We start from the raw sequence: 18362 nt of genomic DNA, 5'->3' as shown, positions 1-18362 counted from the left end.
CGATTTTCAAAACAGTTACTTAATCCATTTTTAAATTCATGTACTATTTTCACGCTTGCTAACACACGATATTGAACATTAATTTCACCAAATTTATTTTTGTAAATATTATTATAAAGTTGATATTATGAAAATATACATTGAAATGCATCCAACAACATAGGTTATTTTTTCTTATATATTAGAAAAAATTACCGATCAACGGTGCCATATGAATATTGCAAAAGTCAAAATATCGCGATTTAAAAAAAAAATAGTTGAAGAACTAATTTTGAATGTCCCCTTAATAGTTTTCCATATTTCTAATTCTAGATTTCCAAGGTTACAAACAAAATTTGAACGAATATGCCTTAGTTCAACGTTTTTTCTTTTTTCTTTTTAGGGTCCGTTTGGTTGGAAATATTTTAGGCTTGGAAACGGATTGAGGTAACACACTCCCTTATTTTATGTTTGGTTGAGTTATTCATTTTTTTCCCTCCCTTACTAGCCCAATTTTGATTCCCCCATCTTGAAACCCTCATCACACCATAGGAAACAAAAAGTAATGGAGTCATTAGGCCAATGATTCCATTCCTACATCAAAACAAACAAGTGTCTAAAGTAACACATTCCATTTCCATTCCATCCTTTCATCCCATTCCATTCCCTTTCCATTCCTTATTTTGAACCAAACGAAACCTTAATCCTGTTAGAGAGCAATTAAGCACAATTGTCTAGACAAAATTTAATCTCATGCCTTGATTATTACTCGCACAAGACTTTACCAACTAAGATAAAAAATTAAAGATTATTTTAACACATATTAAGATTATCTTGAAACACAATACACTATAATAAGGGTTAGAAAAGAAAAATATACTATAATTTGACTTTGGATTACTTATTCCTCAAATATCTCAAATTGAGCTACAAAGTCTACAATAGGAACAAATATCATAGTTTAGAACTTAAATTTCGTAACAGCAAAGAATGGAAACATCAATAATACATGGTTTTTGGCAACTAGATTACATCTCAAGAAAAATAACATCTACTTTCAATTTCTTCCCTCCTCTTTAAATAAGACGTGTTTGAATATTGATGCAAATCTCAGCTCATTTCTTGTGTGCATCCGAGTTCCCTTAAGAATTTAAAGAATACAAAACTATAGAAAATTTGTTAAAGCTTATTAACTTATTAACACTTAGGAAAATCATTTGGAGGTGGTAATAAAGATTCACTTGGTCCTTTGCCATCATCTACTAAGAATGCCATTTTCAACCCCCATGTTGTATGAATCTCCAAATGGCAATGAAAGAACCAAACACCTGTACATAACAACAAAGAGAACTATTACAAATCTTACCAATTAGCTACAAACTAAATGAGTGATCATCATACACCCGAGTGTACAGTAGACTATTTTTAGCTCATTTGGAGTTCGGCCATTTCATTATATTTTTGATAAATTTGATATGACTGAAAATGGATCCGAGTAACCCAGTATGGAGGAGGAGAGTTCGGTCCACATACAAGCACAAACGAGGTTTCATACTAAAATTATTGGCAATAGTAGGAGTAGCTCCTCTAGCTTATATTGTGGTACTTTCTCTTTTCTTTCTCCAATGTGGTACAACTCACATGTGCACAACATATATGGGGTTCAACAACTTTCCTCATTTGCTGATTTAGAGTTCTCCCTCTTAACTGCTCCCTCCGTTTTCTTTTGTTGTTCCTATTTGAAATCTTTTTGTGAGAGAAAATTGAAAAAAGTAGGAAGAACTTTTGAAAACGGACGGAGTATATATTTTGCTTATTTGGAGAATTTCAAATAATCAATGATCAAAAAGTAGTCTTGGACGTATCATATTTATGGTACGTTGTGGTATATGATAAAAATTATATAGGTGAATAAGTTGAGTAAATGTTCAAAGCTACTATATACATTACCTGGATTATCAGCTCTAAATCTGATAGCAGCCCATCCACCAGATGGTACTCCGATCGTATTCCGTTCAACAGGATCGACGAGATTGAACTTTTTCGGATCATTTTTCGGGTTAAAATTTCCTACACCTTTCCCAACTACAAAGAAATTAAATCCATGAAGATGAAATGGGTGATTCTCTGGTGCTATTATTGCAGTATCTTGCAACACTAATTGAACTGTTGCATTATAAGGAAGTCTATACACTTTAGTCCCTTTTGTAGTACCAACATTTGTAACTTGATTATTGCCTGTGAAATTAAATGGTGTAGGTGGTTTTGCAGGGAAATCATCAGTAAATACTCCACTTATGTTATAGTAATGTGCTTGAAGAATAGAAATATCTGGCATAACAAATGTAATATTGTTAATATCCGCCACAATTCTAGACCCATTAACACATGTTTTGCAAGGATTTACCCCTAACCCAACAGTAAAAAATAAGGAATGATCAACTTTTTGTGGGACTTTAGCTGGGAACTCTTTTGTGTTAAGTGATCTAAGTGCATTGGTGAAGTTATCAGCTACCGCGGTGGCATTGATTGGTGGTGGTGCGGTGAGGGTGGCGGATAGAGTTTTGTGTCGAAAGGCGGGGTAACGAAGTGTGGCAAAGCCCGTTGCATTATCCACCGGGACAGGTGCATCCATAAAAGGTGAAACTACTACTAAGTACTTGCCCATTGCCTTATTATTAGCTTCTAGGATCACATTGGTAGTTTGGCCTGGTGATATCACAATTGTGTCTGTTTTAAAGGGTTTAACATAGGTAGCATCAACTTCTACTACAGTGAGTTTGTGGTCAGCAATCTTGAAGAAAAGCTCTTCATTAAGTGCAGCATTGATGATGCGTAGCATGTATCTCTTCCCCGGTTTCACATGTATGTTGAACATTTCTGCAATGTTATATTAGATATGAATATGTGTGTATATGCATAATATATGAAATACAACAGGTAAATTATACTTCCTATGTTTCATATTACTCGCTATACTTCTCAAGTCACAGACTCTTAGGTAATTTTTGGAAAAGAGAGAGGTAGAGAGTAAAAAGAAAAGGGACTCATGTGAGAGGAGAGTTTATTCTCCAAAAAGGAAGTGTAGCAAGTAATGTGAAACTTCCTACAATGGAAAGTGTAGCGAGTATTATTAAACGGAGAAAGTACTATGATTGTATTTTGGGATTTTATGTAGTTACCTTTTGAATTACAATTCTTAACGGGCCTTGTATATCCATTGATCGTATGAGCATCAGAAACATTTGGTGCCAAGCCAGACTTTAGAGCTTCGTTTATCACAGCTTCGACGTCTGATTTCCACCATTCACCTATGCAAATTTTCAGTCAAGTTAGAAGAAGCACAATGTGATGCGTAAGATATTACGTGACTGGCACAAAATTCATATAGAATTGCAATTGTTATACCACCACAAACAATAAAAATCCACAAGGAGGTTTAAGGAAAGTGCGCACCAAGACTCCTCATCTCTAGGTTAGTTTATTAAAATCTCAAAATTATACTTCTTTCATTCTAAAATAAGTGAAACATTTCTATTAAAAAGCTCCCACATAGAAGAAATGTGATTCTGATAGAGTATAGATCTATTTCTGGGTCCTCAACCGTCAGCTTAAACTTTTGGTTGAGTTGATCATCTGACATGGTATCAAGAGCCAGCATGACAAAAAAATCACAAATTTGAATCTCATCCACCCCTCTGTTCTCAGTGGAATATTTAGCGCTGGATATGACTTTTGGTTGAGTTGATCCTTTGACAGTTTCATTCTTTTCAAAGCGTATAGGAAGCATTAATACGGAGAATATGACTATAGAATGTAAGAATGGTAAGCAACGTTTTTTTTTTTAACCTAAGACAATGATGTTTTCCTTGTCGGGCTTAGGAAAAGGATATGGAACACCAAGTTTGGGCAATATAACAATGGCACCATGGACAGTGGCTCTAAGCCAAAGTATATGGGCATGATAAAATAGAGTTCCTCTTTGGCCCGTCACAGTGAAATTGTAAGTGTAAGTTTGTCCTGGTTGTATTGGGCATTGTGCTATGTATGCAGGTCCATCTGACCACCCTGTTCTTATTTGTCTGATTCCATGCCTGCACATTACAGAATCATAAAACAACAAAAATCAAAATCAAAATAATAAGATGAAAATCATAGAGTACATGGTTTAAGACTTAAGTGTGTTGTTCTCCCATTAATTATAGCTTAGTCTAATGTTTAATAATGCCTACAATGAAGTTGCAAGATTGAGTTGCCAATACACTATTCCTAACAATCTGAACTATTCATAGGTAATATCTCATCAACAATTATGATCAGTTCCAAGAAGGTATGATTATTTACATGTAAATGGAACAATATGGCATCCATAAATAGAAAACAGCTTATAATATTTTTTGTATAGGAAAGGTGAAAATTGTTGGAGCATTATAGGTTGTTTAGCCTTGTATCCACACTCTGAGCTAGTGTGCCCGGTAAATTAGTAGTCTAGCAAGAGTTGATCTTTGTACCAGTTATCTTTCCTAATAAAAAAGATATACTCTCTCAGTTCCTTGAAACTACCCTATATTTGCCATTTACGTGAAACATTCAAACAAAATCATGATCATAAGAGTCCAAACTAGTAATGATAAAACACTAACAGTGGGTAGCCTGCGCCACTAACAAGACACATGAACAGTATAACCGCTATTAGAGTAGCTATTAGAAGTCCATAACAGTTAGTATTTTATTATTCTTTTATAGTCTATCACTTTTCTCTCACATCAAATACATTAGATCATTAATTTTATCCTTTTTTTTATGAAAATTTAATTTTATCTCTCATCAATTTATTTAGGCCAAAAATTATAAGAGGGAGTACTAACCAATGAATGGTAAGATTGTACTTAACATGATTGACCACCTTCACAAGCACTGTATCATCCTCTCTAGCCACAATAGTGGGGCCCGGAAATTTACCATTAACAGTCACAATTGATTTTGTTGAACATTGTCTTGTATGATTTTTCATCACCACCTAATAATTCAAAGATATATACATGCAAATTAGAATGTAGACAAAATTACAATAAGATGGGCAAAGTTTGTCTGTTTTTACATCATTGTGATATTTCTAAATAACAAGTAAAACAACAACATATGACTTTCTAAACTTAATATAATCGTGCATCAAATTGAAAGGAAATATAGCAATAGCAACAACCTACCCTGATATCTATACTCCACCAAATCAAAGACATCGACGAAAGACCATCTTATACTACCAACCAAACACTTTTAGTGACTTTCTTTCTACTTTTGCTAAATTAACTTCTTTTTTTTCATTTCAATTGATTCATAGGCATGCACCCTACGTGTTTACGTGGTAATTCGTTACATTAAGTTAGTAACCGCCTAATTGGTTAAGAATGTTTGTGGTTAGACGACTATTATTGTTTATTTATTTTAAGAAACATAAGGAGAAAGAAACATTAGGAGATCTAAAATCTCCTTTCAAAAGAAACTCTTAACACATCAGTTATAAGAATATATATAGACTATATACTAATATATAGAATTACTATGTAATTTAAAAACAAAGGATGAGTTACTAGAGCCTTAGAAGTTTCATATACTATGTATGTACTCCTATTAGAAAATGCTTATTAGTGGGTGAAGATTCTACAAATACATGGAATGCTTTAAAAGATGTAATAAAATTTCATACTAAGTCAACATGTGATCGAACAACATATATATAAGTTTATTCAAATAAGTTCCATCGGTACCTTAGTTGAGTCTTTAGAACTATATCTCATTCCTCATGATCTAAGACTCTAGGTCATGGAATCAAACCTCATCAAGATTCGGGAGGGGGGGGGACTTTGTAGTAGGATGTAGGCCCTTAGATAGAGCATTAATTAAGCATATTTTACCAGTTTTTAAAACTAAACCATTATCCAAATAATTTTAGAAGTTCAATAAATAAAAAATGACCTTTACGTCAAAAGATATTTATAATTGCTGATTAACCTCGTTACTTAATCGAAAGCATTTAGTAAGACTTTTAACAGAAGTTTGCTAATGTCTAGTGACACCATCGATGTGGATATAATTTTTTTTGAAAAAGTATAAGTACATTTTTGTTGGGTCTTTAATAGAAAACATGACAACTAAAATATTCATTGAATTATGTAACTCTGAAATTTACAATATGTATGATGACTGATTCAATATGATCTAATTATGATTAATGATGCGACTTCAAAATTTACTAATGAGTCAACGACCTATGTAATACGATGAACATTATAATTTATAATCAATGATATAATAAACTTCAAATTTTGTAATATTATATGTCTAAGATGTAAAATGATGTACATTATAATTGATTATATATTCGGATTTACATGTGATTTGAAGTCTTTTTGTCCTTTCTATATGAATTTTTTTTAATAGACAATAAGATTCAATTAAAAAATTAATAGAGAACGAAAGGGAACATTATATTATTACGATAATTTTAATCAAACTAAAACCCTAAATTCACACCTAAATTCTTAATAACATGCATGCATGCGTGCAATAAGTTTTATGAGGATAGCACTTACATTGAACTTGTAGTGACGAACTCGACACTCAACCAATATGGCTGGCAATATGCAAGCCACAAGCACTAGTAACACCCCCCTCTCCATCAAATTTACCATCTCCTTAAATCTCTTTTACTCACTTTCTTTGAGAAAAGTTCACTACTTCTCCTAGGACTTTAAGCTGTAAAAATGCTCATGCAAATGAATGATACATGATTTGGCAAAGGAAACACAAGCTTATATATAGCTAATTTTGTAGATAAATGTTATGGGCGATTCAGGTGGTATAGTGTAGGAGTCGTTGCCACCGATTGCTAAGATGTCATTGTTTCTTAATAGGCCAGGTAAAGAGTACTTCGGAAAGTAGCCAGAATTTGTAAATTAACTTGGCTAGCAACAACCCAACGATGTTTTCTTGTAGGCTACACCAAATTAGTTGCTAACTTGCTACGTAGACATATCCCAAACTCCTAAGTATCCATTTTTTTAAATTAAGCTACAACTTTTAGCTAATTTGTACAATATTTATTATACAAGTGAATTTAATGTGTGCATATGACACCCAAAACTATATGATCTACTTTTTCTTTGTTGAATTAGAGGATCCTTAATGACTATTTAAGTAATATAGAAGAGTTCCAAATGAATAAAAATAATCTTGGACGTACGATGCGCACATCTCTATCGAGTATATAATTAATGCATTGTTTATATGATAGGTTTAATCATGAATATATGTATTGTTTATCATCAAATGACCGAATTGCCAAAAGGGGTTATCGAAATATTGTAAGATCATAAGTACTATAAGCGGAATTTGATGAGTCATATTCATAAGCACTTAAAACATGATCTCATCCATTATAATTATTTTAATAAGTTTTTCTTAAATCAATGTTTCGTTTTGTTTTTTTAGTTATTTGTTCATCATTATTCAGATATAACATTAAGAGAAAGAGATATAAAGTAGAAGAAAGCTTGTGCTTATACAAAACGAAAGAATTTATGTACCAGGTTCAATCATTGAATAATATTAATAAAGTAAAAGTGTTTGATTAAATATAGATTACTGAATAATGGTCAATATTTAGGTTTTAATTAATATGAAATTCAAGTCTGTATTTTTTATTCTGATTGTGTAATTCAAGTTATATTGTAAATTTAATTTTTTATTAGAGTTTTTAACACATATATAAGAAGAATAAGAAATTATTTTTCTTAATTTAATATTTAATTGAAATTTCGAATTCAATTTTATTGTTAACTTGTTCAATGTATATGACAAGTAGGAATCAGAAAAGATTATTTAATGTATATGATAATTTAAATTTATTAAGGGTATTAACAGATTTTTTGTAGGGGGACACCATCTTCCTCCCCCTTCACTTATAGAAGTACTTCATGATAGAGATAATAGATACAACTTTTAAAAATATAAAAAAATGTAGGAATAATTGCTTCTAATAATGCAACCTTTTGGCCTTTTGCAAATAATAATACAACTTATTGATTATTTATGAATAATGCAACCTTTATACCCAATTTTCTTTGAGTAGGATAAAATAAAATTTTACTTAAAAAATTGGTAGTTTCTTTTCTTTTTATAGGTTCTAAGCAACCTTTATATGCAACTTTCTCACCAATTGTTCACCATCAAGTGTTCTAGTTCACCTGTTTTATATGTTTATCCAGTTTTATCCTACTCAAGGAAAATGAGGTATAAAGGTTGCATTATTCAGGATTAATCCAAAGGTTGTATTGCAAATGGCCAAAAAGTTGCATTATTAGAAGCAAATATTCCAAAAATGTATAGTTGGTTTTATTTTTATATTTATTTTTATTTTTGTGAGAGGAAAAACGGAGGTGCATATATTACTCAATGGAAAGAACATCCATTAAATACATATGGAGCAACCGCTGCTGGACAATGACATTTCCAGGGTTGTTCAACACCAAACAGAAATCCCTTAATTAGCACATGTGACCATTTAACAAAAGAAAAATCCTTACTAAAAACTAAAGCATCTTCGAACAACATCTAAATAAGAAAAAAAAAAAGCACCTCTAGAACCTATTCGCAATAGTGACACAATCGGTTTCAAAGATCACATTTTGTAGCTCATGACTTCAGGCCAACTTGATTGCAAAACAACGAGCCTTCCCTTCCGCCACTTCTATCGACCACCATGCTTTCACTCTACAAGTAGCCGCAAACAACACATCCCCCTTTTCTTTTCGAGCCACCACTCCCATGCCCACCCACCTATCCTCACTGATTGAAGCATCCGCATTTAGTTTTACACAGCCTATAGGTGGCAATAGTGACTTCTTCGACAACTTTGGTGGCTTGGCCACAGTGCCTCAATAAATCTAGACTATTCGTGTAATAGCCTATATTTTTAAGCAGCTATCATTACCTTATTGAATTTTAATATTTTCTTTGCTTAATTGCGTTTTGAAATTACTTTATTGAACATGGGTTAGTAGTCGATTATATTTGAGTAGTTTATCTGTTGGCTTTTGGAAAGAAAAAGAAAACAAAAGCAAATTTATCCCATCAGCTCCATTATTTCCTTTCTCTTCCTTCGTGTCACTTGGAGGGAATGACACCCATTTGCTTTCTTGTCAAAATTTTAGGGTTTACCACACAAATTAAGCTCTAATAATTACTGGAGATTACGATCCTGAAGATTTTGTTATCAATTTTACCAAAAAGAAAACAAAGCACAAAATGATGAACCAAGGAAGAACCCTTAGCTTAAGTTTTCTCTCTCTTCTGTTTTTGTCAATCTGTTGCTTGGAATTTTCTCTAACATGCAACCCAATTTTTCTCTTTGTTTATGCATCAAAGTTGTAGATTTCTTCGAGTTGTTGTAGCCACAAAAATCGCCCAATTTAGAGTTCGGAGCTATGAGTTATACACTTCGCAAGTTCAACACTATTGTTGTACACTTTGTGTTGCGTTGTTTGTCGTGTTTGTCTGGTGCTCCTTTATTGCTCTGTCTCGTTCCCTCCGCTATGAGTGCACCTGATTTCTCATCGCTTTCAACTTCGATACTTTTGTTTTAGTAAAGGGTAAAGCTTTTCTTTTATTCTAAAATACCTCAAGAACGTTGTTAACTTGTTATTTTGCTTTGGTTTCCAAATGGGTCAATTATGTAATTTCAAAAGTGTTGATTTCGAACCATCGCTTTGATTTCTCGTACTAGTGATAAAAGCGACTCTCACCATTCAGGACCCAAAGATCATCCCAAATCTTAATGTTTGTTCCATTCCCCACACGCCACAAAACACCTTCTCTCACCAACGATTTCGAACCCCAACTGTTACGCCATGAGTAGCTCCCAACCGAGCCTAAGGAAGCTTCGAGAAAGCTGGAGCGAAGGTAATATTTAGCCTTTAGAACCTTGCTTAAGAGGGAGTCTTCACATTGAATTATACGCCACACTTGCCTTCCAAGAAGAGCATCATTAAACACAAAAGGTCCTTAAAAATCAGACTACCTAAGCACTTTGGGTTGTACATAGTCTCCCAACTTCTCCAGTGCATCGAACGCCGGTCTCCTCTATATCCCCACCAGAATCGAGCCATGGCCGAGGGTATGGAGGTAATGATAGCAACAGGGAATCTATAAGCACCCATCACATAAACGAGATGACCTGAATGACAGATTTCAAGAGAACTTCCTTACCAGTCCGTGAAAAAAGCTTCTCCTTTCATCCTTGTAATTTCTTTCTTTTTCCATCATTGATTTTATTTTTAGAGCTCTACAATTAGATATTTATTTTGCTACATTTAAAGAAATAATTATTTTTTTCCATATTCTAATATGATCTTTGACTTCTAGTCATTTTTATTAAGGAAACATATTAAAAAAAGATTTTGAAAAGGAGAGAGAGAGAAAGAGAAAGAGGAGAATCATGGATGATCTCTATTTTAAAATCAACATAAATGGTGCTCTCTACATATAACATAGCTATAGAGTACAAGGAACTCCAAGTCTCAACTGTCAGTTTGAGTTGTAGCTGACAACAGAAACGCGAAAGTAACCCCCCTTTCGTCATCAATCACTTTATTGCACAATTCTCAAATTCCGCCATACATTAATTATCAATTCAACAATTTCAATCTCAAATTCAATTTCAATTCGATTGATCTCTCATATAAACCCTAAAAAGCCGCAATTCAAAGAATTCAGCAAACCTAATCAATACAGAGAAAGTGTGAACGAAACAATGCAGAGTCGGGGATCGAGTCACCGACTCTCTGGTTCGCCAATTAGGTCTCGAATTTCTGCTCTTATGCTTGCTATGTTCGCTACTATGGCTTCCGTTTACGTTGCTGGAAGGTAATTTTTCATTCTATCTTGTCGTAACGATTTATTTTTTACTGTAAACTTAAGTTTGTTTGTTGTTAATTGTAATATGAGATTTTCAGTGATCATAATGTTGCTGAATTTTTGTTCGAATACTGGAAGTTTATAGTTTGGTTGAATTTTGATTGTTTTTATTGGAAGGTTATGGCAAGATGCAGAGAATAGAGTTTATCTTATCAAGGAACTTGATAAGAGGACTAGTCAGGTATATTCAAAATTTGATGCTATACTTTCTGTACCATTTACTTTGGCACATTCGCAAAATTAATATGTTATGTGAAGATGTTATTTATGAGGAGGAGTTTAATGAGTAAGCTGATAATGGCGAATAGCGGAGTAAGAGGATAGGAGTGTGAGCTATGTAATGGTTATGATAGATAGGATAGAGTAAGGCCCTGTTCTTTTGGACTTATTTTCAGTTCATTTCTGTTCAGTTCAGCTAATTTCAGTTAAGTTGAGTTTAGTTCAGTTTCTCTCGGTCCAAAAGAATAGGGCCTAGGAATGGTGTGTCTGAAATGTTTACTTGATGTAGTTTAAGAGATTTTAAGAAGTTTTGTGGTGCACTTAAAATATGTACTTGTAAGTGTACTTTGGAAAGAAATGGGTAAATTATAATGCACTGTGAAAGAAAATTGACTACGAATTCTTATTTTTAGGGGCACACAACTATATCTGTTGATGACACATTAAAAGTTATAGCTTGTCGGTAAGTTGTCTACTTTCAGTTTTAGTGTTTGATTTTTTTGGTTTCATTAGTATCCATATACGGATTTTTGGACAGTCCAATTTTGAGGATTTATAATTGTTTCCAGCGAACAGCAAAAGAAGTTGTCAGCCCTTGAGATGGAGGTGGCTGCTGCTAGAAAAGAAGGATTTGTTACAAAATACTCTAAGGGGAATGATGTTACTGGTAAGAAGAAACTTTTAGCTGTTATGGGAATTACTACACAGTTCGGGAGGAGGAGGAATAGAGATGCCATTCGAAAGGCATGGATGCCAACTGGTAATTGATTTCATTTGTCTATAGTCCTCGTCATATAAGTTAGGCATAACCTTCATAGTTGCATCTGTGTAGGAGCTGCATTAAAGAAGCTAGAGAATGAGAAGGGCATTGTTTCAAGATTTGTAATTGGAAGAAGGTTTGTGTTAGATGGTGTGGAATGCTGTTAACAAGCCATGTTCTTTATATTTAAACTTCAACTAAAAATAAGCTATCTTGCAGTGCAAACCGTGGAGACAGTTTAGACAGAGAGGTTGATGTTGAAAACCGGCAGACCAATGACTTCATGATCCTTGTATGTTCACATCCATGATCTCTTTTCATCTAGAATTTGTCCGAGGGCTTAGCTTGTTCAACCATGAGCTGGGTCCTATAGGAGTTTGTTTGCACTAAAGAGCTTCAGACACAGTTCCTTACACTTTATAATAGAGGGGTAGAGTGTGAACTTCAGCTATGCTCTTATCACGTGTTGATTCAAACAACTGCACATATGAAATCAAAAGCTATTGTTGACATTTATGCTTGGTGTATAGATATTAATCAACATGTCCTTATTTTTTGTTTTCTTTTCCGTCTTTAGGATGATCATATAGAGGCACCAGAGGAGAATCCTAAAAAGACAAAATTGTTTTTGGCTCATGCCGCTGAAACATGGGAGGCTGAGTTTTATGTCAAAATCAATGACGATGTTTATGTTAAGATAGGTATGTGTATTCTCGTTGATTTTGACTGGCATGTGAATGTGCTTTGATCTACTGACATGCACACAGACTTTTTTTTTCATGAAGAGATATTAAGCCTCTGAGCTGTGCTTTGTCTTGCAGATGGCCTTGCAGCTGTTCTTTCTGCAAATTTGGATAAGCCTCGTATATACATTGGGTGCATGAAGTCGGGGGAGGTTTTTTCTGAGCCGTATGTCTTGTCTTAACTTTGAAATGTAAGAAATTGATCTTATACTGTCATTATACCAAATCTTATTAACTTGATAAATTTGCAGGGGTCACAAATGGTATGAACCAGATTGGTGGAAGTTTGGTGATGGAAAATCGTATGTAAATTTCCCTTATCTTCTTTTATCTCTCCCCCCCCCCTCCCCTCTAAATCCTTATCCATTAGCTGAGCAATGAATTAAAAAGGGATCTCAAGCAATGCTTCAAGGTTCAGTCCATCATGATATCATGCAATGCATTTGTTGATATGTAACTAAACATATTGGATGCACATACAAAAGGCTCAATTCACTTTAACTCAAAAAAGTGGAGGGCTGAGGAATATTATATTCGGTATTTATTTGCACATGTCAATATACTCATGAATATTTACAGCTAGATCAAGAAGTGAGTCAGAAGATTTACCTAAGGACCCAATAAGACTTTCAGTTTACCGTAGACCGAATAGTAGACACATGACTTACATGAGCCTTTTTCTTCTTCTTCTTCCCGTCCTTGCTTTCCCTCCACCTTTTTCATCCGAGATGTTTAATTCAAATGTTGAAAGTGAAGGAAATTAAAATATCAGTACAATGAACCCAAATAAATGTCCATGTTGCTATTCCCATATGTGGCCATATTCATTTTCATGTGGCGAGTATGTGTTTTGTGTCGGAAGATCAGCGGGTCTCATTGCTATAGCCTATAGCAGTACAACCCCCAAATTCATGTCCTTATTTCAAATCAAAGCAAAAGAATAAAATAAATCCTTATAAAGGAGACATCAACACATGTTCTATTTCAAGGAGTGTGAGTTGAGACTATTTATGAGCAAGATCATATCTTCACCGATATTTGGACCTAAAGCAACCCAACTGCAGTACCAAACAAACAAAACAAAAACCTTCTCAAACTACCAACTTTAAGATGAATTCAAAGTTGCCGGAAAATAAAATTAAGCACTATTTTTCTTGATTGATTGTCTTATAAGACCTCCACTGCATGCATAGTCCTGCACTTTGGTAGTTTATAGAATCTTCTGTTAGAAAGCACCTTATAAAAGTCAATTTTGTGACAAAGTATCTTTTTAATTTTTTTTCCTAGGAAACCCTTTAGAATGCAAAGAGTTTGTCAAGTTGCAGCTAAAACCAATGTTTTGGCAAAAGAGTTCGATATTCCAGCAAGTTGACTTGCCTTTCCTTTCCCTTTTTTTCTCCCCTTTTTTGTCTTTTGTTGCATGCTTCCCATTCAGTCTCTAATCTCTTTTTGTTTCTATTGGTTTGTCTATTATTAGATGCTGACAAAACCCCTAAACCAACCATATATAGCTGCATGATTTGGACTACCTGTGGCCATGTCAATTATTGTCACATTTATTTTGAGGTCTTCATTGTAGAGTTATAGTTAGTGAGTGGTCCTAATGATGCCCCAACTTGCTTGTCTTACATTTTGCGAGTAGTGAACATAATTACGTTCAATCAAGGTGTGTTGTTGATTTGAAATGGAAGTATATTACTAAAAAGAAGGGAATAAGTCAAGTATATCATGCATTTCAATTATTATATTGAACTCTTAATCACCACTAAAGGCCAACAATTTCATTCTTATTTGTGATAAGAGCATGAGTTTGATTGTACTAGATTGGTTGATCAGTATCTTTCATCCATACTCAGAGTTTAGAGGCTCGAGCCTTTACATAGATATTGTTTTGTAAGTTTATGAGGTTGAGATAGAGTGAGGTCCTTTGCAAGAGGGATGATGCCACATGTTTGATAGATTGTGTTGTCCACACTTTTAAATAATTATATAGATGAGTGTATCTAATGGTTCTCTTAGTGCTGTCATCAATTCTTCCAGATTTCTGTAATGGGGTTTGGTTTTCAGTGCCATCTTCTCCTAGACCAGTGTTGTAAGAGCATGAAGAAGAAATATCATAGATGTTTGGATTATGCAGCGGAGAGGGGATTGAATATAGTTACCTGCAAAGTACTGAAGAATAAAGAATAATGGAGGTAATGAAAGAAGTGAGTGTGAGAAAGTGAGTCACTTGATAGAAAAGAAGAAATAAAAGGGAAGGATGGTCAACTCGATGAATATTGAGTTTTGCTGGGAAATAGGTTTTAAGTTTATCTTGGCAAAGTTGTTTCTCTTTTGAGGCGCTTCCCCTTATAAATAATATTGGACGGTGATTTTTTACAAACTGAGGTCTTATATTCATAATTGGATTAAATCGCCTTGTTGGTTGCCACTATAACAGGAAAAGTACTATTGTTAGTAGGCACCAGTTTAACAATAATAATCAGGTTAACATTATAAAAAGGAATTATAAAGTGTAAATATTGGTTCTTGCCACCCATAGTCTGAACACTTATCATGCCACAATCAAATCAACTGAAGCAGTAGGAAGATTTTGGAAATTTGTGACTCGAAATTGGAATCTGAATGTTAGCTTGCACTCACGTATACTTTATATGCCTGGTGGGTTATAACTTATAATACATCATCACATCAATTTTTAATTATAAAGAGGAAGATAATCGGAGGGAGAGGGTGATGAGTCCACTGAGTCATTGACTAGTAGCATCGTGTTAATATACTTTGAAAGTGGCATGTTTTATATTGCTTGCAAAAAATTTTGAGGCATGGGAAAGCGACATATGGAATTGAATTTTAATTTTGGTATTAAGAACTTCCTTAATTTTGAAATACTTTCCGGTTGCAACCAAGTTCCTTGGTACACAGTTTTGCTAGGATGAGAGACAAATTAATTTAGATGTTAAAGCACAGTTAAGAGTAGTGATTGGGTTATTAATTGTTTAAATAGTCTTAGTTTGTCTATTTACATTGTCTATCATCCTCTTTAAACTGCATGTCAAGGAGCTTGGTTGCAAGTGTTTTGAATGGAGGGAGTATCTGTATCTCATAGAAATATGGATTACTGTTTGGCAGTTCAATTGTGGATAACATGTGTTTTTAATGGACGCAAGTTTTCCAAGTTGCAGAATATCATGATTGTGAAATTAAATAGGAAAAATTATATGCAATGAGGTATTCACCTCTCGAATTATACTCAAGCGAAAGTCCAATTTGTGTATTGGATGGATGATAACCCATTGAATTTTGCTTCGAAAACAGAAATTCTTCATTCTTGTTTGAATTTTTCTTTGTTTTCTAATTGCTTCATTATGATTTTATCTTTTGCTCACTCGTGGAGGATATATCCGAGTTTAAAATTATTCACTTATATCTGGTGTAATTTGCCTAAAAGACTATATGTTTGTGGCAGGTACTTTCGACATGCTTCTGGTGAGGTTTTTGTCATATCGCAGGAATTGGCTCAGTTTGTATCAATAAACAGGTTGAATATCTCTGCTTGTTCCTGTCTTATTCACACATGCAGACATGTGCAGCACACACATATACATTCAAGCTTTTATTTGTGTGCTAATGACTGGGTCAGCTGGGATGAAAAAATCATGAAAGCCTGTAATGTATTTTGCAGATCTATTCTTAGAACCTTTGCCCACGATGACATCAGTGCTGGGTCTTGGTTTATTGGACTTGATGTGAAGCACATTGATGAAGCAAAGCTTTGCTGTTCTTCTTCATCATCAGGTAACTCTTGTGAATTTTGACCAACCCAAGGAGAGATAGGGATTGCAGGAGTGGGGATTCACTTCCCTTCTGTTAAATCTATCATGAAACAACCCATGTACCTTGTCATGCCCAAGTCGTTTCAACCAAATGTTTAATACTATCCATGTCGTTTTGAAGCTTGCAAATCAATACAAGTTTTTTTGGAGATACTATCAGATGGCAGCCATCATTGGCATATGCTTTCTGAATAATGTGGGAGCTAGCATGTTACATGCTTGTTTTAAAATTAAACGATATGTACTCCCACGCTTCTTTCTTTTCTTTCTTATTTTCCTAATAAAATAAAAAGAGAAAATGTAGATTTAACTAGTGCAAGTTTGGATAGTTTTAAGTTCGTTATACAACTTATATTATATTACTTGAAATTTTAAAACTGAAACTGACAACTGATAAATGTAGTTTTGACTAATGAAAAATTGAATAGTTTTAATGAATTATTTTGTCATATTTGATTCTCGTTCCTTGTATATTGCAATCGATGAGCATGTGGATAATCACAAAGGTGTCACATTTTCCGAACTGGAAAAGACGTAAATTTCCATTGTTTACTGAAAGAGTCCATATAAAGTGAAGGACTTGTCTGAGCATAATCTTTGAATTGTTTCAGGGGCTGTATGTGCAGCTGTTTGACTTTGCATGTGGGAATTTTTGTATCTACACTCAATATAGACCTTAATGAAGACCACTCTTGGCCCTCAACACACGGACCGTGATTGACTGTGAATGACAAATCGCTGCTACTGTAAGTTCATTTGTCTATAACTAGAGGAAAGGACATCAGCAACGACCAGCTCATCTTCTGTGATCATTTATCTAACAATTGGATATCTGACAATAGAGAGGATATTTTTCAGTCATTTTGGGACTCATAAACGTTCGCTTCTCTTGATAGATATCTAACTCTTGGATAAAAAGCGTATTTCTTCTTAAAATAGGTCATCTCGGACCCGGTAAAACTATTGATCAGAGCTTGTTTCACAGACCCTCAACATTGCACACATGAAGGGAAATAGTCTTTTCCCCATTACTGTAAATCATATACCCAAAACACACACATACAACTTGAAGGAAAATGTTTTTCCCTCTGCAGATTCTATTAGGGCTTAGGTAGAGTTGAAGAACTTGTATTTCATTTGAGATTCTTGAAATTAAAAAACCAGAAATAATACTTTTTCTTTTTTCTGACGAGCATAGCAAATTATAAAGTAGCTATACAGAGCTTCATTTCCTACAAGTTACAGCTACATTACGAGCATTCTGTACACCATATTCTACTCTCTTTTTTTCGGGAAATGACACTAGGTGAAGGTCATGGCAAGAGTGCAAACTCCTTGTATAGTCCACTTAGTATGAATTTCCGTTTCGTATGGTTTCGCAGAGAGCTAACTAAAGAGGAAGAGCCTGTGGATTTGGATCCTAGTAGACCCTTATTGCTGTACCCGTTTTTAAAGCTCGGAAACAGGCTCGAGCTGCCATGTAAAGAGCAGAATTACTATGACAAAACCAACCATCCTTTTATAAACCACCAGGGCACCAGCTGCCCAAGAACAAACCCAAGCAATTGCTCCTTGTTTTAGAATATAGGGTTCTAAATTTCCAATATCCATCCGTCTGAATAATTACTTGGGGAGGTAATTGTTTTGTTGACCAAATATACTATTAAGAGTCCAGGAGAAAACTCCTCCCCTTCCCCATCAATGACTCCTCATAATACTTGGTAAATAAATTTGGAATGCTGGACCGGGTTGAGGATAATTGAGGACATAATCTGCATATTTGAGACGAGACTCCCCTTAAAGAAAACGTTATTGTCCGCGACCCAGATCGACCATAAGATAGCAATG

The 18362-nt window shown here is 34.3% G+C and overlaps 2 protein-coding genes across 3 annotated transcripts; one reads left to right on the top strand and one right to left on the bottom strand.

Moving 5' to 3' along the window:
* Positions 1–856: 856 nt before the first annotated feature.
* Positions 857–6773, bottom strand: LOC104892204 (laccase-4). Its single transcript, XM_010678055.3, has 6 exons — positions 6576–6773; positions 4848–4999; positions 3829–4073; positions 3162–3290; positions 1930–2859; positions 857–1307 (listed from the first exon to the last, which is right to left on the bottom strand). The coding sequence occupies exons 1-6, from the start codon at positions 6672–6674 to the stop codon at positions 1177–1179; spliced, it is 1686 nt and encodes a 561-aa protein (XP_010676357.1). The 5' UTR covers positions 6675–6773; the 3' UTR covers positions 857–1176.
* Positions 6774–10419: 3646 nt separating this feature from the next.
* LOC104892203 (hydroxyproline O-galactosyltransferase HPGT1) lies at positions 10420–17703 on the top strand. 2 transcript variants are annotated; one of them, XM_010678054.4, is made up of 12 exons: positions 10420–10905; positions 11074–11137; positions 11589–11638; positions 11745–11935; positions 12008–12071; positions 12155–12227; positions 12513–12636; positions 12757–12844; positions 12930–12980; positions 16148–16219; positions 16364–16476; positions 17126–17703. In XM_010678054.4, exons 1-12 carry the CDS (start codon positions 10793–10795, stop codon positions 17146–17148), a joined length of 1026 nt encoding a protein of 341 aa, XP_010676356.1. In that variant the 5' UTR covers positions 10420–10792; the 3' UTR covers positions 17149–17703. The 2 variants fall into 2 exon arrangements, with proteins under 2 accessions (XP_010676356.1, XP_048501161.1); XM_048645204.2 differs by lacking the exon at positions 11589–11638.
* The last annotated feature ends 659 nt before the right edge of the window (positions 17704–18362 follow it).

Source organism: Beta vulgaris, chromosome 5 (genome assembly GCF_026745355.1).
Source record: "Beta vulgaris subsp. vulgaris cultivar EL10 chromosome 5, EL10.2, whole genome shotgun sequence".
NCBI lineage: Eukaryota > Viridiplantae > Streptophyta > Magnoliopsida > Caryophyllales > Amaranthaceae > Beta > Beta vulgaris.
This window is presented reverse-complemented; position numbering and strand designations above follow the sequence as displayed.